At 52.3% G+C, this 22,425-nt stretch overlaps 1 protein-coding gene across 4 annotated transcripts in view; it reads right to left on the reverse strand.

Moving 5' to 3' along the window:
* DENND3 (DENN domain containing 3) overlaps positions 1–22,425 on the reverse strand; it is a 50,590-nt gene that overhangs the window by 18,145 nt on the left and 10,020 nt on the right. For all 4 annotated transcript variants that reach the window (XR_003514395.1, XR_003514396.1, XM_027560728.1 and 1 more), the window contains exons 5-15: positions 22,161–22,272; positions 16,464–16,583; positions 16,003–16,221; positions 13,064–13,179; positions 9,981–10,136; positions 8,153–8,249; positions 7,318–7,421; positions 6,600–6,799; positions 4,359–4,880; positions 2,471–2,730; positions 2,195–2,365 (exon numbers count right to left, since the gene is read on the reverse strand). Coding sequence is in view for 2 of the 4 variants with exons in the window: in XM_027560728.1 (XP_027416529.1) it covers positions 2,195–2,365; positions 2,471–2,730; positions 4,359–4,880; positions 6,600–6,799; positions 7,318–7,421; positions 8,153–8,249; positions 9,981–10,136; positions 13,064–13,179; positions 16,003–16,221; positions 16,464–16,583; positions 22,161–22,272 (2,077 nt within the window). In the remaining 2 variants the exon portion in view is untranslated. The remainder of the gene's footprint in view (positions 1–2,194; positions 2,366–2,470; positions 2,731–4,358; positions 4,881–6,599; positions 6,800–7,317; positions 7,422–8,152; positions 8,250–9,980; positions 10,137–13,063; positions 13,180–16,002; positions 16,222–16,463; positions 16,584–22,160; positions 22,273–22,425) is intronic.

Below are 22,425 nucleotides of genomic sequence, written 5' to 3' on the forward strand. Positions count from 1 at the left end.
TGAACTTCCAGATGTTCAAGCTGGATTTAGAAAAGCCAGAGGAACCAGAGATCAAATTGCCAACATTTGTTGGATCATCAAAAAAGGAAGAGAGTTCCAGAAAAACATCTGCTTTATTGACTATGCCAAAGCCTTTGACTGTGTGGATCACAACAAACTGTGGAAAATTCTTAAAGAGATGGGAATACCAGACCACCTCACCTGCCTCTTGATCTATATGCAGGTCAAGAAGCAACAGTTAGAACTGGACATGGAACAACAGACTGCTTCCAAATTGGCAAAGGAGTACATCAAGGCTGTGTATTGTCACCCTGCTTATTTAACTTATATGCAGAGTACATCATGAGAAATGCTGGGCTGGATGAAGCACAAGCTGGAATCAAGATTGCCAGGAGAAATATCAATAACCTCAGATATGCAGATGACACCACCCGTATGGCAGAAAGCGAAGAACTAAAAAGCCTCTTGATGAAAGTGAAAGAAGAGAGTGAAAAAGTTGGTTTAAAACTCAACATTCAGAAAACTAAGATCATGGCATCTAGTCCTATCACTTCATGGGAAATAGATGGGCAAACAGTGGAAATGGTGACAGACTTTAATTTTGGGGGCTCCAAAATCACTGTAGATGGTGACTGCAGCCGTGAAATTGAGAGATACTTGCTCCTTGGTAGAAAAGTTATGACCCACCTAGACAGCATATTAAAAAGCAGAGACATTACTTTGCCAACAAAGATCCGTCTAGTCAAGGCTATGGTTTTTCCAGTGGTCATGTATGGATGTGAGAGTTGGACAATAAAGAAAAGTTGGACAATAAAGAAAGCAATTGATGCTTTTGAACTGTGGTGTTGGGGGAAATTCTTGAGAGTCCCTTGGACAACAAGGAGATCCAACCAGTCCATCCTAAAGGAAATCAGTCCTGAATATTCATTGGAACGACTGATGGGAAGCTCCAATACTGTGGCCACCTGATGCGAAGAAGTGACTCACTGGGAAAGACCCTGATGCTGGGAAAGATTGAAGGCAGGAGGAGAAAGGGACGACAGAGGATGAGATGGCTGGATGGCATCGCTGACTCGATGGACACGGGTTTGAGTAAACTCCGGGAGCTGGTGACAGACAGGGAGGCCCAGCGTGCTGCAGCCCCTGTGCGGCCGTCCCGGGCGCCTGCAGCCGTGGTCCACTTTGTTGCTGTTGTTCGGTCGCTCAGTCTTGTCCACTCTTCGCGACCCCATGGGCTGCAGCCCACCAGGCTCCTCTGTCCATGGAATTTTCCAGGCAAGAATACTGCAGTGGGTTACCATTTCCTTCTCCAAGCTTCCCGGCCCAGGGATCAAACCCACATCTCCTGCATTGGCAGGCAGTTTTCACCATGGAGCTACCTGCGTTGTGCTAAATAACCAAGTGGGCGTAAAATCAGAGAGTCCAAAAGTCACAGAACATTGGAATCTTAGGACCTAGTCCTCCCTTTCCTATTTTAAACAGAAGCCTCCTTCCATTTCCTTGATCTCAGGCTCTTCCAGGGACAGAACGTCCATCACAGAGGGCAGCTCTTCCACCCCTCGAAGTACGTTCCCCTCAAGTTTGCCCCTAGGTGGGCTGCCGCCCCGACCTGTGTCTCCCTGGTGACCAGTGAGCTGCAGCTCTCGAGAACCTTAGAAACTGCTCCCCATATGAGTTCCCAATTTGGACCCTTTGCTCACTCTGTTGTGGGTTTCCTGTCTCATCTTGCCATTCGGACAAGACAAACATTGCCCCTCATGTCTTACCTCTGTCCAGGGTACCCTTCGTGACTAGGAAATCTTAACTTGCTGCAATCAAAGCCATCAGTCTGGCCCAAAGTCAGTGAAGCTACAAAATCCCCTGGGATTTTAAACACAGCCCTGTGGAAAGGACCTAATACACCCCCGCCCAGAACCCTGATCCTGGAAAGGGAAAGAGGTGAGAGTCGAGCTCACGCCTGCCAGAGTCCAGCCCCGACGCTGCCCTCCCGGGTGCCACCTGGAGCAGAGGAGGCGGAATGCAGAGGCCAAGCCCAGGTCCACACATACCGCCCCGCGGGCTGGCCCGTGTTTGCCCCCAGGGCCTCGCACCGAGTCACGCAGAGCACAGCCTCCTCAGTGCCTCTGACGAGACGCTGTGCCTGGGCCCTGTGCTAAGCATCACCGAGAGACGGGAGCCGCGGGTGAGAACGGACCTTGTGGTCGTCGGCCAGCTTCCTCCCGGCCCACATCTCCTTCACCATCAGGTGCCAGAGGTCACACTCCGTCTTTAGGTTAGCTTCAAAGACTTCTTTCTTGGACGTCGTTTTGATTTTTAAAGTGGGAATTCTCAGGAGCAGAAAAGTGGCCATGGTGCTTCTGACATCCTGCAGAGGCAGCGAGAGAGGAGGGAAAGTGAAATGACGGCCTGGGGTGAACAGCAGCTGCGAGTGGGGCGGGCCCACGGCTGGCGGCCCCAGGCCTGGCCTCACCTCTATGTTCCTGAAGGTGGAGATCTCCACGTAGCCTGGCCGCCCCTCCGTGAGAAGGAACAGGCGCTTCTGGGTCATGGCGATCTTGCCCACCCCGCGATTTGTCTTGACGGAGCGCGACAGCTTGTACACACACTCACTTTTGTCCAGCTGCTCCATCACCGACAAAGGCAGGCTGACCTCCTGCGCCTCTGCTTCTGCCTCCTTCCAGCAGTTGTAGAAATCTTTGAATGTTTCTGGGTCAATCTGTTTCTCGTGTCCTTAGTTTCATAAAGATAAAAAGAGGTTCTTAAAGCCACGCACACCAGGACGCTGCGCACTACCCACCGGAGACAGCAGGTGGCGCCAGCACCCAAGTCTACCTGGACAGGACCCACCTGGGAAAGAGTCCCCGTCTCACCCAGTTCCCCAGGTGGGCACCTGATCTGGGCTGAGTCTGTCTGTCCTCCTAGCCCCTACCTAGGCAGGCAGTCTCAGTGCCTCCCGGGGCGCCGGGTGGGGACCCTGGGACAAGGATAGAGTGCTGTGTCACCTCTGGAACTGGTGGCAGCCGTCCTGGGGCCAGTCCGAGGGTGTAGCTGGCACTACAGATCCTCGGACCCTCCCGCAGTGCTGGATCAAGCCTAACCTGAAGCCTTGATCTTTATCTCCGTACTCTAGTTACGTGAACAAATGCATCATTATTTCTAAGCATGATGATCTTAATTGATTCAGTAACCTTCCCAAACGTCCAGTATTCAGGGGCTCTAGAGCTGGAGAAAGACCCAAGTCCAAACTCCAGCTTCACTGATATTCAGCAATGTGATCACAGGCAAGATACGGAGCGAACCTGCTTCCCTATCTATAACACGGAGCTGGGACCACCCCCAGCTCCCACTCAGCTGCTGCGAAAAATGGCTCGTCTTAATCCTGACGCTTCCCCGTGTCTGGCTCCTGTGGCTCTATTCCGTGTCGTGAACCCGTCTGCCCTCCATCCTTAGCGGGCCCCTCACACCCTGCACAGCGAGTGCCCCCCAGCAGGCCTGCTTCACTTCATTCCCAGGGTGAGGCTCCCCGTGTTCATGAGGCCGACTCCTCCAAGGTCAGGCCCCTCCTCCGGTCACGCTCTAGCCTCCCAGCACAGTGACAATGTGCGGTAACATGCCTCTGTACACACTGGTCTGCAGTGCCCAGACCAGAAAACTCCTACCCATCCTTCAAAACCCAGATACAGGGCCCATGGGCAGCCTTCTTGGACAAGGCGGTCATCCTGGCTGGACACCCCCTGAGCTGGCATGCTCTTTCCTCACAGCATCTAATAACACTTCCTATGCTCTACCCTCCACACAGGCCCAACCACCATGGGACCCTGTCACAGGGAGTCTGAGGCCTGGAAGAAAAAGCCCTGCTGGCTGGTGGGCAGGTGCCAGGCAGATGGCCCCACCAACGCTGTGCTGCTCTATGTGTTCGTGGGTCTGTATGATCCGCTGGGCTCCTGCTCCTCATGCAGGAACCCTCCCATCCCAGCCATGGGTCCCCATGTCAGAGGGAGGGATCATCACACCGTGAGCAGGTCCCCCAGGACCGATGTCACCAAGCTTCCCCAGACCCTCCACCTCTCTCGGCCAGCTGCTGGGTCCGTCAGCAGGTAAAGCCCCCACCCATGAGGCTTTCTGGAAGGCAAAGGTGGCTCAGACAGTAAAGAATCCACCTTCAGTGTAGGAGACCCAGGTTTGATCCCTGGGTCGGGAAGATCCCCTGGAGGAGGGCATGGCAACCCACTCCAGCATTCTGGCCTGGAGAATCCCATAGACAAAGGAGCCTGGCGGGCTCCACAACTGAGTGACCCCCACACACACGAGGCTCTCCCTGGCTGGCAGGGTGCCCCCGGCCGCGGGCATCCTCCTACCTACAGTCAGCGCCTCGAACAGCCGGTGTATGATGACGGTGTCCTTCACGATGCCCGACTCCTGCACCCTCTTCACGAAATCATCCAGCTGCATGTGCTTCTTGGGCAGCTCGAAGTTCTTGACGCGGTCGTCGGCCTTGGGGACGTCCGCGGGCCTGTCCATGACCTCGCTGATGAGCCGGCGCAGCTCAGGCATGCGCTCAGCCTGCGTGCGCTCGGGTGCCGACAGGGACTCCACGGTCGTCTGGACGAGGTCGGTGGGGAAGACACGCACATCGGTCTTGTACAGGCTCTGGAAGTCCAGCAGAGCATCCAGCAGCTGGCTCTGCATCAGCTGCACCAGCCCCCTCAGGTAGAAGTACCTGGCCAGCAGCACTGAGTTCTCGGGGGCCAGTGAGCCCATGGCTTTACTCAGCTGGGCCACGCAGTCCGCGTAGAATGCCTGCACGCACTGGGCCACCAGCGGGAAGTGGATTTCTGGGATCTTGAAGGTGTGCGTCGACTTGGGGGGCACGTCCAGAACTGGGGGTGAAGGGGAAGTGAGTGGTAAGCGCAGACCTTAGAGGCGACGCGCATTCCCGCCCCAGCACTCTGCTGTCTCTGGGCCCTGGGTACAGCATGGAGCAGGAACCAGGTATATCTTCCAGGAAGTTCCACGAACCCCGTGCTGAGGGGGGCCCCAGCGGCCTCCCGTGGCACCCTGAGAGTACGGCATTATTTTATTTGCTAAAACTGCTGATGGCTACATTGAAACACGTGATGCTGAGTCTTCACTGGAGGATTAAGCTAATGACCTAGGCTGAGCCGTAGCTGCCGGGCAGGCAGGCCCTGTTAAGCAGCCGCTTCTTTTACCTCAGCAGCAGCTCCGTGCGTGGGTGCTGTTGCCACGCTCATCTCACAGGTGCGGGGGCCAAGGTTTCCACTGGTCCCCCGCACCAGCTGCTGCACGTCACGCCTAACCAGCTGTGTGTCACACCAGTGCCTTCCACAACCTCACCCCCATGGCTCCCAGGCAGCGCCAGTGGACAAGGCCAGGCCATAGGACGTAGCTCACCCCAAGGAGGTGGGGTCTCAGTGACAAAGCCTGGAGGATGGCGGAGGAGCCTGGGGGAGGGGCAGAGGGAGCGGAACATCTGCCTACAGCGCGCGGGCCCAGTGCAGAGCGCGGAGCCCCACGATGCTCTACGAGAGAGGGCGTGCAGGCCCAGAGAGGCAGAGCAACCTGCCCAGGGTCACACAGCCGGCAGCAGCTGCGCGGGGGACTCAGACCCACCAGGGCCCTCCAGAAGCTTGCTCGTTTGCACACACAGCCCCTCCCGGCATCGAGGACATGCTCCTCCCTCAGCCTCTGGTTCTCGGCAATGCACAGGAGACGCCGGCTGGTACCTGGTGCCTCCACCCACAGCACCGTCTCCCCACCACTTCTCCATCCACTGAGGACAGGCAGAGACCCCTCCCTGGGGCTGCGAGGAGAAGCCCCAAGCACCCACAAGCAGCATCACACGTGACCGGCTTCGCTGCGGCTCACGTGGGAAGGACACGTGGGCTCACACACGTCCAAATGGGTTTTACAGCAACTCACCAGCAAGGGGACCCTAAGCAGATGCTCTGCACGTGGGTGGGGATGCAGCCGCTGCCTCCCACGGCACGCCCCTCCCCCAGCGTCCACCTCCTGAGACCACAGCGCTGCTCCCCACCCCCACGGCACGGCCCTGCCCGTCACCACCCCGACCATGTCACCACACTGAACATCTCGACCAACCCCCACCAGTGTTACGCATTTCTATCGTCGGCCTTCCTCCCCGTCCATGGGGGCGGGGGCAATGGCTGCCTGTGTACCCCAACACCTAGGAAGGTCGGCAATCACTGGAGGCTTAATAGTCGCTGCACCTCGTTAGACACTGACACACATAAACATGTGTCTCCTAGGCACATGTGCATATACACGCACACCCACACATGTATGACAGACGTGAAAACCGTGAACAGCTGTGGTCTTCAGCAGTTGGGAACCAGGTGATGGAACACGCAGACAAGAAATCATTTTCTATAATGAACATAGTTTGCAAAATAAATATTCTAAAAATATTTCAAATAATCAAACTACTAGAACCTCCCCACTGCCCCCCCCCAAAAAAAAGCCCATTCCCTTCTCCTGGAATGAGCTGACTTCTTTCAGCAACTGGCGGCGTTAGAATCACGTGACTGGGAAAGGTCACGGAAGGGGCGTGGCCGGCCCACCTGTGTGGCTGCTCCCATACTCCGTGGTCTGTATCTTCCGAAGCGACGAGTTCCGGGGCGGCAGCTCAGGCACCGTGATGTCCTGCAGGTTGGGCATGCTGACCACCATGCGCCGGTGGGCCGTGTGCGAGACCGAGGACTTCCGGCTGGCCATCTTCTCGATCGTGGGTCTCCTCGGACTCAGGAGCATCCCGTTTATCCTGGGTGGAAAATCCCAACATCTGACATGTACAATAATGATCCAAGAACAGGCTCAACTGGGCATTTTCCCAAGTGTGGTGATCAGTGTCCAGTATCCCCCTGCCAAGGGAGAAATGGCGGGAGCTTGCCTGGCTCTCCCTCGTGTAGTAAAGGCTGAGTGCAGGCCACGCCCCCCAGGAGAGGTCTCACACACAGGATAAACGAGGGCCTCGTTAACGGTGATGCATGTTTGAGGAGTTCAGGAAAAGCAACACAGAGGAGGCAGGAAACGGCGAAGATGTAGGGAGAGTGTGAGAAGGAAGACAGGGAAAGAACAGCCCGAACGCAGACCCAGAGCTGCATTGTGGGCACTTCAGTGTCCCCACCCCCCAGAAACAGAGCTGCATGGGAGGAGCCAGGCCCGCCAGCCAGCTCCCTCACGTCGAAATGTCAGACTCCTCTGATTTGATTTATCGTTCATCCGTCCAGAGACAGACCCCAAGGGAGCGGCGCATCCTTCAGAACCTAACATGCACACCTGTCCTCCTCGGACTGTGTGTGGAGGTCCATCTGGGCAAAGGCGTCCATCCTTCTGCTGAGCCGGGCCTTGAGGAAGGCGTGAAACATGTATGTATCCAGGACCTGGAAGAGGCCCCGAGGGGCGGTCACTGCGCCTGCTCCACTGTCCTTCCCCGACCCACCGAGGCCTCTGGCCAGCACCTCTAGACCCAAGTTCCCAACACAGGCAGCTTTCTTAGTTCATCAGAATCTAAAGTAAGATCCTCCTCAATCCCTCACCAACCAACCTCAAAGAATCACTCTTTACGTTTGAAAAATCACAAAATATTCGAAAGCCCAAACCACCCTGCCCCCCAGGACAACAGCAGCTGAGTCATCAATTCTGGGATCTCCTGGGGATGGCAGTCTCCCCCACATGCCCACCTCACAGCCAGCCCACCCATCCACAGACTCACACAGAACAACCTCCCAGTCAGCTCCCAGGGACAGCGGACATGGCCCAGCCCAGGGAAGGAGGCGGTGATGGGAAGGGCATGGAATTGTGCGGGCTGATAGGATGCGTCCAGATCCAGGCTGAGGAAGGGGCTACTGGGCCCGGGCCTTGGTCGCAACTCAGCACACTCTACACTTAAGGTGGGTGCACTGAGTTACACGTATATCACTCTAAAAAGCCAATTAAGAAAATAAGAGCTGGGCAAAGGATCAGCAGGACCCAGGCTCAAACTTCTAGAAAAGCTAAAACACAGAATAAAGTACTAACAGATGATGGAAACCCTGATGTGAAAACTATCTGAAGCACAGAAGAGTGCAAAGGATGGAGTATACACACGCACACACGCCCGTGCGCCTCTCACCTGTTTATAAAACTGCTGGTCCCCCAGAGCTCTTGTTTTGAGAAACTCTTCACTATTGAACACTCTGTGTTCATAATTCAAGTGGTTCTTCACTTCCCTGATGAAGAAAGACAGTCTAACTGTTGAAATGTTTTTGAACACATGAACAACACATTGCTGTTAGCAGAAAAACGATGGCAAGAAATACACAGTTTGAAAAGCCCTGTCTGCACAAGGATTATTGAGCCCCGAGGGTTTGGGTGTAACCTGTGGTCAGGCTATCCTGCCACTTCAATATAGCTTTCTTCCAACTGGAATGAAGCTCTGGGGGCGGGCAGGAGGGAAGGGGTCTGTCTTGAGCCCCTTAGCTCCTTATTCAAAGGCAGAAGATGCGATCGTCCATAATTGTTCATACTAATAAGACTGAGTTCAGGGTGGTGACACAGGAAGGGCAGACAGACCCTGGGTATTAGCCCAGCTTGGCTGCCAGCTGGACCCCCACCAGCCACCTCCAAATCTGCATTCCGTGGGGACTTGGCCACACGACGCCCCAGATCTCACGTGATAGCTACCAACAGAATCAATAACCGCACAGAACGTATACAGGACACAGCATGTTCAATGTTTTCCTTCTCCTGTGAGGACAGACATGACTTCATCTAGGGGAAGTCAACTTTTAGAATCATACTGTGCCTTTTTAATGAACTGAACTCAGCAAGCTTCCACGTTCATGCTCAGTTGTGTCCAACTGTGAACCCGTGAACTGTAGCCCACCGGGCTCCTCTGTCCATGGGGATTCTCCAGGCAACAACACTGGAGTGGGCTGCCGTTTCCTACTCCAGGGGATCTTCCCGACCCAGGGACCGAAGCCTTGCGTGTCCCTTACGTCTCCTGTGTTGGCAGGCAGGTTCTTTACCACTAGTGCCCCTGGGAAGTCACATTAAAAGAACAAAAGGAAGACAACGTTTCTACGACCACACAAATTATAGTGCCTTAAGCAGAGAGCTAATGCAACCCATCTATAATGTAACATCCCCTTTTTCCCTAATAGATTATTTGCTTTATGTAAGGAAAGACGGCTAAAAAATACAACCATTAAAATGTCGAATCACACAGTGTTGTCAAGTCGGCCAGCTCTGGTCTAAACCCTTCCCAGGCTGGGTCCGTCCAGATCAGAAGAATACCTGGACCTGCCACCCTCCCTGCCACACGACCCGAGGGTGGGAGGAGGAGCAGGGGGTGAGGCAGGGGAGACAGGCTGCAAGACAAAGCAGAGAAGAGAGAGTTGGAAGGAAAAAAAGGCTTGAAGGCTTTCCTACCGATAACTTCGCCACACAGTTAACGTGAATGTCGGCATGGATCTATCGGACCTCCCTTAAAGCACTGCACATCTAGGCCAGAACAACCACTGGACCCTGCTCTACATCCCGGGGCAGCAAACACGCTGCCCCGTCCGCTTGACCGACTGGGCTCAGAGCTGGGTCCCAGCAACACACAACGGACTCTGATGCTGGAGGTGACAGCAATGCAGGGAAAGAAGAAAAGCTTCTAACAGGGGCCAGTCCTGGGTGCTAACCAGCCTGGGCTCTCCTTCGGGTGGGCTGCAATCCCGAAACAATCCATTTGTCCCTCAACCCGGGGCCGACCGCCCAAAGTGGTCCTTTGCAGGAGAGAGGAGTGGGTGGGAAGGCCCCGGGCAGGGCCGACACACTCCCAGGGATCCTCCTGGGTGCAGGGGTCTCTCCCGCGTCAGTCCTGGATTTCAGTTCCTGAGCTCTGGGGCTGCAGCCGGCGTGGAACTGGGAGCAGGCTGGGGACCGGGTGACGACCTTGGAGGGGCTTTAAATACCTGAAGATGCTGACGAGCAGCTGCAGGGTCATCTGCTGGATCTGGCAGTTGAGCTGCTGCTGCCAGGCCCGCCTGGAGGCCCGGCCCTCGTTCACGTCTGTGCTGGCGCAGAGGTGAGCCAGGTCCAGCTCGTGGTGCAGCTGAAGGCTCTGGACCCTGGAAAGGAACAGAGGAACAGTGACCACAGCTCAGCCCACAGCACATGACCACAGCTCATGGGCAGGAGAGAGAATCCTCCAGGGAGAGCTCAACTGACCTTCCTAGGATGCTCGGAACACCTATCGATACCGGAGAGGGGATGTCATTAAAAACACATTCCGGTTGAGAGTCTATTCACGTCCCAACACAAACAGCTCATTAGCGCGGAACCCACAAAGGCCTTGTCTTTGGACAGGTGTTTTTGTCCAAGCTGAGTCATCCCGTCCCTCTTTTAAACACTCCCTCTTCCACAACGGCCGAAGGGTTCCCAGTGGGCCTGGGCGGGAAGGCCCTGCCCTGGAAGGTGCGGGGGCTCGAGGTGTGGCTACTCGTTCGGGGGCGGTTCTCGGGGATGGGGGCTCTCAGAGGTCTTCATCACACAGGACCCCCACCTCCCCAGCACCAGCCACGGCTGCACTTCTACACGAAACCCTGGACACCAAGGAGAGAGTCGGAGGCTTTAAATATGCAAATAAACCCACGTGACACGTGTCTAGAGATCCAGCGGGGCAAGGGGACACGGCAAACACACACTCTGCTCAAGGCGAGGAAGACAGCATGCACAGGGCGGCCAGGCACAGGGGCGTCTTCCCACCAAATACGGTGGGTGTGTGCTCACGCACCTGGCCCCCGAGAGGAGGCCCACGGCCATGGCTTGGATGACGGTCCCAGGGTCCTTCACAGACATGCCACCAACCACGCACAGGTTAGTTCACGTTTATAAACAGCCCCTCGTGGTGAGCCTGAGATGCCACATCCCACCTCTGGGGGTCTGACCAAGCAAGAACCCTGGGAATGTTCTAGAATTCTCACAGTGACACGTGGGCAGAGGCGAGATCTCATCTTATTGGATATGCTCCACCCAAGCAAACACTTGAGAAGCTTCGTCAAACGCTGGCCAAGATCAGTCCTCAAAAATCAGGGAATGCGGACTTTGCTTATCAGAAACCCAGACAGTGAGGAATGTGGGTTTCGCCTTCTGAGTTCATACAGGGAGACACTCCACCAGGCCACCTGGCCGGGCCCCGTGAGCACGACCCAGCAGCCACGCAGGCCTCCACACCCACAGCCCAGGCTCTGGGTGCTGTAAGACTGTTTACGATGGGAGGACCACTGATAAAGGTGGCACTCCCATCGACTCTGCGGAGACCATCCAGGGAGAGGGAATAATCAATGCCAAGATGTGACAGGCTGAACGATCTGTTCCCCAAATTCCCATGTTGGAGTCCTGACCCCCAACACCTCACAGCATGACTATGTTTGGAGGTGGGGCCTTCAAAGAGGCAATTAAGTTAAAATTAATAAATTAAAATTGAAAAAAAAAAATAAATAAAAATTACCTGTAATAAAAAAAAAAAAAAAACGAGGTCATGAGGCTGGACCTACTCCAGTATGACGGGTGTCCTCATAAGGGGAGATTAAAACACGACGCCCCCAGGGGCATGACCACGTGAGGACACAGGAAGGAACTAGCCCTACTGGCTGACCTTGAACCTTGAACTTCCAGCCTCCAGGACTGGGAGGCAGTAGATATCTGTTCTTAGGAGGTGTTTGTTACAGCAGCCCCTGCTGACGGATACACAGTACAAGGCACAGATGAGAACAGCCAAGTTAGGGAGCCAGCGGAGGACCACCCGCTCCCTCCCCTGCTCTCAGGCCTCGGCTCTGCCTGTGTCTGACCTCCCAACAGCAGCCAAGATAAAGGGGGCCAGTGAGCACAGATGGGAGACGGCCAGTAGCAGCTGCCACGCTCACCCCTGCCCCTCGCCCTACAAGGGTCCGCCCACGAGTTCCACACCCGGCCTGTCTGCGGTCCACACCTGGGCTGGAATACAAAAGCAGGATCTCTCCCACCACCACCTTATTAGGTTCCAAAGAGGGGAACGTCCCTCTGCAGGACCCCCCCGAGGGGGCCCGGCTCTGTCCTCGCCCGCCCTGGATCCACCTTCATCCTGGCATAAGTAGTGACCACACCTCCCCTCACTAGCCCCCGAAGACACTCGTGGGGGGGCCCCTCGCTGCCACGCCTCTCCCACCACGACAGAGGCCATGGGACCTGCGGAGCCTCACCAGTTATCACCTGCCCTCTTTGGGAAAAGCGTGTCAGGTCTGAGCTCAGCCAGTAAGGTTTAGTCACAGAGATGGCCACGACACAGTTATGGAAAAATAACAGCACTAAGAGAGAGCTCTGTGGGGGAGGAGGGGCGGGGGCAAAAGGGGAAGACAGCTGCCCGCCCAGGGAAGGGCAGGGGGTCACGGCCGTCAGGGTCCCCCAGCTGACAGTCCTCGGGGCGGGGGCCGCGTCGGCTTGCTCACTATACAATACTCTGCCCGACGCACTGGACACACATCTGGTGAGTGAATGGATGAAGGAATGAGGGAATGAAGGAGAAAGGACCTCAGAGACCATGAGTCCAGAAGGGGGCTGGGAGGTGTCCCGGGGCTGTGACTGTCCCCTGGTTCAGGGGCCACTCAGTGTTTAGACAGGATCAGAATAAAGACAACCAACTTTTATATTTAAGCATTCACAAATAATTTCTAAACTATTAAATACATTTTAAAAAAAAGTAAAAAAGTAAAAGTGTTAGTTGCTCAGTCGTGTCCGACTCTTTGCAACCCCTTGGACTGTAGCCTGCCAGGTTCCTCTGTCCATGGAATTCTCCAGGCAAGAATACTGGAGTAGGAAGTCATTCCCTTCTCCAGGGGATCTTTCCCACCCAGGGATGGAACCCAGCATTGCAGGCAGATTCTTTACTGTCTGAGACACCAGGGAAGCCCCATTAAATACATAAGCCATCTGTTAATATAAGGTTGGAAAAGATACTCATGTGGCAAGTACAAACTTGAGCAAGACCTTCCCAAACACAGACGATCTCTCCCCTTACCTCTGAATGAACGTCTGTGCGGCCAGGAGAGGGATGTCGGGAACATCAACCTCTTCATCGTTAGAGTAGGTGATGTTCCCACTGTCGATGTTTATCAGAATTAAACCATCAGCTTCCTATAAAATAAGTTTGTAAAGATCAAAGGAAGAATCTGAATTTGTATACATCTTTGAAAACACAAAGCTACATTTTGCATTCACTAAGATCAAATCATCATTAATTAAATTATTGTATATTTAATATGCACACAAAACCTTATATTGTCTGCTCCAAAATGCAATGCATACCATGAGTGAGGTTAATAAGCTAAGGTGATTAAACATGCCTTGAGTCAAGATTCCAACACAGGAGGTCAGGCCTCCGCCCGCCCTGGTACAAACACTCTGGGGACCACTTCAGGGAGCCTGGAGAGGACATTCCAGAGCTCCAGCCAGAGCACCCTGACATTCAACACTCAGGGTGCCTGCTGGGCTGCCCAGCTAGCTCCCCAGCCCCAAGGACCACGGCACAGGTGGGCCCTGGGCTCAGGGAGCAACACACTCAAGCGTTCTTGAGACATGTGTGTGGCTTACTTGTGAAGTCTCATCTGTGACGGAACATACAAATATTGAGTCACACACCTAAGTTCTGCACTTCAACTGTCCCGGGAACACGCCGCCAAACTCTCCCTGGCTTTCCTGCCGGGCTGGCCTCTCAGTGCGTGTTCCGTGTTACATGGAGTATGCAGAAACACATGCCCCAGAGCAGAGAACTACGCTGGAGGGGACAGGCTTCCTCAGGGTGAGAACACCCAGCTTTAACAAGGACCCTGTCCACATGCCCAGCACCATCAAGAAAACATCCAAACCCCAAACACATTCAGTCAAGACCTGCTGCCTTGGCCTGACGCCTCCCGGGAAGGCAGCCGCTAGGAGGACTTCCTTCACGGCTGCAGACCAGAGTCAAGTGCCTGTGCCTGCAAGCGTCCCTCCTGAAGGGACCGAACGAAGGCGGTTTTTCCCCTGACGACTAAAAAAAGAAACCCAGTTTTAACTCCAGAGCATGCCTATTTTTTCCTCATTTGCAAGAGTGACGTTTTTCCGTTCTTTCCAGGAGGTCTGAATGGCCTTTTCCCAGCGTGTTTGTCCCCGGTGAGTGAGTCACCGAGTCTGCGAAGAACACAGACATGCCGGCTCCGCCCCCAGGAGGGGCACTGGGCTCAGCTGCGCTGTGCTGCGACCGCCAGGAAGACCCGGACGACCTCCGAGGACAGAGCGGGCCGTGCGGCAACCCACTCCTCTCGGGTTCTGCGCACACTGAGACATTTTTGAAATAGCAAACACAACACTGTAAATCAACTACATGTTAATTAAAATTAAAATGAAACAGTTACATGAGAACCCACCCTGGACCAACTACCAGTAAGCACAAGAAAAAGACCTCCACGACGCCAGTCATCCAAACCGGCCAGCAGGAGGCTGAAGCAGAAAGGCCGGTGACACGCGCTGGGGGAGGCAGGAACCCGGAGCCCTCCCCGTGCTGGAGGGACAGTGGGCCGGGTAGCTGCGGCGGGCAACAGCCTGGACATCTCTCCAGTGGCGAAACACAGTCCTGGCACTGGGCCCTGCGATTTCGCCCCCAGCTGTGTACCAAGGTAAATAAACGAACGCACGTCCACACGAAGACCTGTACGTGTGTTCACAGCCGCGCCGTTCACAACAGTCAAAGCATAGAAACATCCGCAAACGTCCTCAACTCATGAATGGATAAACAACTGTGGTCTCCTCATTCAGGGCAACCCTACTGGGCAATAAAAATAAAGCGCTGCTACATGGATGAGCCTCAAAAACACACCACTAAGTTAAAGCAGCACAGAGCAGGCAGCGGTGGCCAGGGTCTGGGGGGTACAGTTGTGGTGGGGTGGCTGCTGACACAGGCAGGGTTTCTCTGTGGGCTGACCGAAAAGTCTAAAATTAGTCACCACAGCTCCACCAAGTTACTAAAAGCCATTGAGTTGTACATTTTAGTCCAGGAAACTCTGAGGTATGTAAATAGTATCTGAAAAGAAAACCATTTTAAGAAAACCCAATCTGCTCTTACTGGTGGCGATGTCCACGGCCTGAGCTCCAGTTTGAAATGCATCCCGTTGGCACAGCAGCAAAAACAGCTGCTCTTATGAAGCACCTACTGTGTGCCCTGATGCGGCCTGACGCTGCAGCCAGCAGCGTCCCATCAGGACCCAGGTCTGCCCCCGAGCGAGTAAATGCCACTGGATTCAGCAAGGCCCACAGACCCCTCGGACACCAAGCATGCACCTTCATTCATCTAGGAAGTAAGTTCACAGTACTAATGAACAGCAGAGGCTTAATCAATAAAAGTGAAAATGGAAAATATGGAACAGCATCATGGTGGCTTCCATCCACCAAGTCCAGTACCCTGCCAGGAGGGACAGGGGACATTCCTGAGCCAGAACCCTGCCAGGAGGAACGGGAGATATTCCTGAGCCAGAACCCTGCCAGGAGGAATAGGGGACATTCCTGAGCCAGAAACCTGTCAGGAGGAATGGGAGATATTCCTGAGCCAGAACCCTGGCCATGACGGGGGGGATATTCCTGAGCCAGAACCCTGCCAGGAGGCTGCAGCCGTGCCCACTTCACAGATGAGGAGACTGAGGCTTAGCAAAGGCCAGTAAGCCACTCAGGGTCGCATAACTAGTACGCAGCAGAGGTGACCTCGACTCTGACGCCTGCCCTCACCTCCCTGCAAACCTGAGACACGGTGTCAGGTGTGACGCTCAGAGCGCGGGCCCTGAGCACACCCCGAGGACAAAGAGGGCACGCCGGTGCCCTGTGCTGGAGCTGCCCCAGTCCTCTGTGCCCGCCCTCGCCGCCCAGCAGCTCCCCACGCGTCCTCTCAAAGTCACGTGACTCAGCGCTCTGAATCCAGCAGCAGGTGCTCACCTTGCTGACCTCCTCAAAGTGGTCGAGGTGGCAGCCCATGAGGAAGGAGGTCGGCGCCATGAGGAAGTCCAGCATCTGTCCAGACAGGATGGGCACGAAGGTGTGCTGCCACTGCAGCGGGTGCAGGTAGGCCATGAAGCACTCGGCCACAAGCGTCAGCAGAGCCCAGCTGGACGAGAAGAAGACGACGCGCTGCTCCGTCAGGAGGCAGCTGAGGATCTGGGGGGCAGGCGGGGGACAGCACAAGCCTGAAGCGTCGTGAGGGTGCCACCCAGGGAGGCCAGACGCAGGGCAGCTCCCCGCTGACTCCCCCGATCCGTTGGCCAGAACCCAGACCACCCTGACCCTAACAGTGTGCTCTGCGGTGAAAGTTGGTTTTAAGCAAAAAAAGGCAGAACCTCTCTTTGACGTCCCGTTAGGCCAGTTAGCATGAGGTGCTCACAGGTGTGGAGGGCGCATACCTGTAGCACCTTCTCAGGTCTGAAGCACAGCAAGGGCAGGTGAAGGTCCAGGTCGATGAGGGGGCTTTCGGGGTCCGCTCTCGAGGGAAACACGATCTGTAGTGGTTTCATGTTAAATATCTGCAACAACCAGTTTCCATCATTGGCTCAGGGAGCTGCTTCCAGCAGAGGCCGAAAGGCACTGAAATTCACCATTTGGGCTCAGAAAGCATCTGAGTTAGAAGACACTTTCGAAGACTCATGTTGTCACCTCCAATGTCACAGAAATAAAACCATCTAGAGATAAACAGAACTCCCAGGAACGTTTCATGACAAATTGAGGACCTAACGTCTTTTGGGAATACCAGACCAACCACCTGACCTGCCTCCTGAGAAATCTGTATGCAGGTCAAGAAGCAACAGTTAGAACTGGACATGGAACAACAGACTGGTTCCAAATAGGAAAAGGAGTACGTCAAGGCTGTATATTGTCACCCTGCTTATTTAACTTATATGCAGAGTGCGTCATGAGAAACACTGGGCTGGAAGAAGCACAAGCTGGAATCAAGATTGCCAGGAGAAATATCAATAGCCTCAGATATGCAGATGACACCACCCTTATGGCAGAAAGTGAAGGACTGAAGTGTTGGGACCAGCCCAACAATGAATTGACCTGAGGGAGCGGTGCCACAGAAGAGTAAGGAAAACAAGACTCAGAAATAAGGTGGGGATCAGGGGGCTGATGCCCCTCGCAGGCAAAAGCCCAGATCCTAATACTTGCGTGCTTTTTATTGCTAACATCTACTTCCTTGTAGGTGCTCTAGAGATATCTGTTTTTTACAATCTCAGATCGGGGATAAAGACATACAACGTACAGTCCTCAATATCAAACCTTCAGGCCTTTCATGACTCTGTTTAGCCCCTCAGCTAGTGACAACCTTTCTCAGCAACGCCCTCAAGGCTCCAGTAAGGAGAAGAGTCACTAACGGTTTTCCATCAGTCGCATCAGTAATTCAACATATCGTTTTCAAGATGTTTTTCTACGATGTACTTTTTATTGCTCCCAGCCCTTTGCTTGGGTGCTATGAGAAAGTAGTTCTTATTTTTCAAAGAAGCCCTGTTAATTACAGTACAGGCCTATGCATAGCATATTCCCTACACTAAAGAGCCTCTTGATGAAAGTGAAAGAGAAGAGTGAAAAAGTTGACTTAAAACTCAATATTCAGGGACTCCCCTGGTGGTCCAGTGGCTAAGACTCTGAGCTCTCAATGCTGAGGCCCTTGGTTTGATCCCTGGTGGGGGAACTAGATCCCACATGCCACAAAAGACCCTGTGCAGCCAAAAAAAAAAAAAAAAAAAAACTCAACATTCAGAAAACTAAGATCATGGCATCTGGTCCCATCATTTCATGGCAAATAGATGGGGAAACAGTGGAAACAGTGACAGACTTTATTTTTTGGAGCTCCAAAATCACTGTAGCTGCGAAATTGAGAGACACTTGCTCCATGGAAGAAAATCTATGACCAACCTAGACAGCATATTAAAAAGCAGAGACATTACTTTGCCAACAAAGGTCTGTCTAGTCAAAGCTGTGGTTTTTCCAATAGTCATGTATGGGGGTGAGAGATGGACTATAAAGAAAGCAGAAGAATTGATGCTTTTGAACTGTGGTGTTGAAGAAGACTCTTCAGAGCCCCTTGGACTGCAGGGAGATCCAACCAGTCCATTCTAAAGGAAATCAGTCCTGAACATTCATTGGAAGGACTGATGCCGAAGCTGAAACTCCAACACTTTGGCTACCTGATGTGAAGAACTGACTCATTCGAAAAGACCCTATTGCTGGGAAAGATTGAAGGTGGGAGGGGAAGGGGATGACAGAGGATGAGATGGTTGGATGGCATCACCAACTCAATGGACATGAGTTTGAGGAAGCTCCAGAGTTGGTGATGGACAGGGAGGCCTGGCGTGATGCAGTCCATGGGGTCCAAAGAGTTAGACACAACTGAGTGACTAAACTGAACTGAATGTCTTTCTCACCCAGACTCCCTTAAACTCTTTAAACAGCAAATTGTTCATTGACAAAACAAAGATAAACTGCCTCCCAAATATCCAGTTTGATTAGCACAAATTCTTAATCGAGCATGTTCAAACCAATCTTAACCAGTATACATTATTTGTGGTTACTACTTACTATATATTTGCTTATATTTGCAATTTAACAAAGTTCCTTGCGAGCGTGCTAAGTCACTTTAGTCATGCCCGACTCTGCAACCCCATGGACTACAGCCCACCAGGCTCCTCTGTCCGTGGGATTTCCCAGGTAAGAATACTGGAGTGTGTTGCCAAGTTCTCCTCCAGGGGGTCTTTCTAACCCAGGGATTCAACCTGAGTCTCCCATGGCTCCTGCACCACAGGTGGGTTCTTTACCACCGAGCCACCGGGGACTCCCCAGAGCTCCTTAAAGATACAGAATTCAAAAAAATTTTAAGGACACTTTATCTTAGTAAATGATATTATTTTAAAATGATGCTTCAAATTCAAATCCCACATTCACAAGATGCTTATTATGTGTTAAAGGTTGAAGCAGAAGGCAGATGTGAAGGAGGAAGACAGGGTCCCTCTGAAGAGGTGGAGAGCTGGGAACAGCAGGGTTAAGCCTGCCCTGGCCTCAGGCACACAGGCGCACTCAGCAAGGGCTCTTACATGGGCAGATGGGGTGTCTGACACTGGTTTGCAGTGGGTTCTGGAAAACACTGCTTAATCAGCTCCTGCATCAGATGAAACTGACCTCTTAGGTTTCTTCACAAGTTAACAGCCACAGTTCTACAACTCGCACTACAACAGATGATGGCCACCACACCAACTGGGACCCCACAGCTAATTAGACTTGTTAGTGGAGGAGCCCAGGGACAAGTCTGATCCAAACGTAGCCCATGACAAACCACGAGCCCCAGCACGCAGGCCCTGACTCAGCACTGCTGGTGATGCCAGAACATCCTTTCGTTCACTCACTGAACAGTGCTCTGCGGGGCAGCAGCCAAGTGCTGGAAATGCAGCTCTGAGCACGGCCTCTATGCTCCTGTGGCCCAGAGTCCGATGGAGGAAGTGGATGTTAAACAGAAAACAGGCACACTCAAGCCCACACTGCCGCTGTGCTGAGCTCTGCAGGAGAGCGAGAGGCCATGCTGGACAGTGTGAGAGGGGCAGCGCTGAGACCTGGCACCCGAGCCAGGCCTGAGAGAGTGGCAGGAGCTGGAGGGGGGCCAGCACGTGCGAAGGTCCTGTGCAAGGGATGACACGGGCCCGGTGCAGCTGGACGACAGCGAGCCAGGACTGCGTGGCACAGACGGAGCCGGATGGTGACACGGGGAGGCAGGGCTGGGTGCAGGGGCCAGGGAGAAACCAGTGGGGGGTCTTAAGTCCAAAAGGAAAGTACAGAGTTTAAGGATCTCTCTATCCACTGAGCAAAGGACAGGCTGAATGCAAGGTCAGGACTGGAAGTGGAGGGTTTTTCCGGTGCTTCAGTGGTTAAGAATCCACTGTCAATGGGACATGGGTTCAGTCCCTGGTCTGGGAAGATTCCATATGCCACAGGGCAACGAAAACCCACGCATCACAACTGCCAAGCCTGTGCTCTGGAGCCCAGGAGCCACAAGTACCGAGCCTGAGCGCCGCGAGCCCACGCTCCACAACAAGGCCATGCACGGCAACTCTGCCGACCGCAACTAAAGCCCGCCTGCAGCAACGGAGACCCAGCACAACCAAAAACAGACACGAACATAAATAAAAACTTTAAAAAACAAATGAAGTGGACAGGCCAGTGGTTCCCTAAGTCGTGCAGGTGGGAGAAGCTGGTGGCCCAGAACCGCGGCAGCAGTGGAAGCAGGGGAACTGCAAAGAGCTGCTGGAGGTGGACCCAGGTGTGACTGAGAGGTGGACGTGGGGCAAAGAAGCGTCCAGAAGATGCCCTCGAACCCGCCCCAAAACAACTTCCCCAGGAAGCTTTCCCACTCCAGGTGGTAGAAATGTAGGAACAAAGTATTAGTTACTCCAAGAGTCGAAGATACAGAAAACTGGCGTTAAGTACTATTTACACATGACCTATGCTCAGAGGCAGACTACTACAAATTAGTAACCCTAACACTGTTCTGAACTCAGGGAGTTTGGTTCACTGCTGTAGCAGGGCCTCAGTGTGCAGGGGTTGAGTTTCTAGAACAAGAACATAAACTATGTTCTTGTTTATGTTTATGTAAAGAAAGTACCAGTTATCCACATAGTAAAGGTGACTGCCTGATACGGAAATCCAACAAGCGTTCCCCACAAGGGTTCTGAGACTGGAACCTGGACAGACAGACATCTTGCCCGCCTTGCGCCGGGAAATGTACTTGGTGGGATGTCCCTCGCAAGCAGACTGCTGGGTTTAGGGTAATACAAAAATGTATATACTTTAATAATAAATAATAATCACAAATATCCTAATAATTTCTCAACTGTCCATAATAATCAAAACATAGAAAAAACAAGATGTATAGGTAAAATCTTCCAGAAGGAACTACCAGAGTGAAATTAACATTTACTATGTACTTCAAGACATTTATTTAATACATGTTTGTTTTCAAAAAAAGGAAGCATCCCGCAGTTAAATTAGTTTGGAAATCGTTGACTCAAACAGGTTTCATCACACAGCTTAGCAGTCTGGCATGTTTCACAGAGCCCGGTTTGGGAACCCTTGTCTATCAATTAAATAACACAAGGGCACTATGAATAACAAAAAAACCAAGCCACTTGCTTTTTACTAACTACACTGGACAAGAAAAAACATCAATAAATTAAATATAAACCTCAGAATCAAGACGAAAAAAAAGGGGGGGGGGATTTGTAATGTAAGTAAATTTGACGTGTTTTCTGAATAGCCAGTAATGAATTAACATGTTAACCACCAAAGGGGCCTATTACTAGCTCAATATCTGTTAATCATGAGCCACTCAGCAAAACTCAGGCCTAAATATTTGACTTTAAACTGAAATTTTATTTTTAAATTTTTAGAAGACAAATTTTCTAATTTACTTCTAGTTTCCTAACCTTTGGACACAACGCATAAAATGCTTCTGTAAGGAACTTGAGAAGCAAAATTTAAACAAAGCTAGAACTTAAAAGCATTTAAAAGAGTAAGCCATCTTCACTGATGTGGTACCTATATATAATGGACTACTACTCAGCCATAAAAACAGAATGAAATAATGTGCTCTGCAGCAACATGAATGCAACTAGAGATCATCAGACTAAGTCAGAAAGAGAGAGACAAACACCATATGGTATCAGTTACATGTGAAACCTAAAATATGACACAAATGAAGCTATCGTGACAGAGACAGACTCACGGATGTAAGAACAGACTGGTGGATGCGAAAGGGGAGTGACTGGGGAGGGCTGGAGTGGGAGTTTGGGACTATCAGATGCTAACTATCAGATACAGAATGGATAAACAGGATCCAACAGTACAGCATAGAGAACTATATTCACTATCCTATGATAAATCAGAATGGAAGAGAATATAAAGAATGTATGTATATGTATAACTGAATCACTTTGCTATATAGCAGAAATTAACACATTGTAAATCAACTATATGTCAATTAAAAATAAATAAACCATCTTCATCATCTTACTTTTACTATTTGCAAAGAAAAAAAACCAAGATAATTTGGATTTCATTACCAAATGGAGTGGTCCAGGTGGTGGGCTAGGTATTAAAGATAGTTTTGCAGCAAAATCTTTTATGTGATTGTCAACTTCGAAATCTTTACAGAACTTCAGATGAGTCAATAAACTGAAATTGAAAGAAAAATCAAATCACAAAATAAATACAAGCATCCAAACATCGTCTTCTGCATTGCTAATCAGAGCTGAAATCTCTGCTCCAGGAGTTGCAGGACTTCTCACCACCAGGGGAGTCCTCTGGGTGTGGGAGCCCAGAAGCCCG

Source organism: Bos indicus x Bos taurus, chromosome 14 (genome assembly GCF_003369695.1).
Source record: "Bos indicus x Bos taurus breed Angus x Brahman F1 hybrid chromosome 14, Bos_hybrid_MaternalHap_v2.0, whole genome shotgun sequence".
Taxonomy (NCBI): Eukaryota; Metazoa; Chordata; class Mammalia; order Artiodactyla; family Bovidae; genus Bos; species Bos indicus x Bos taurus.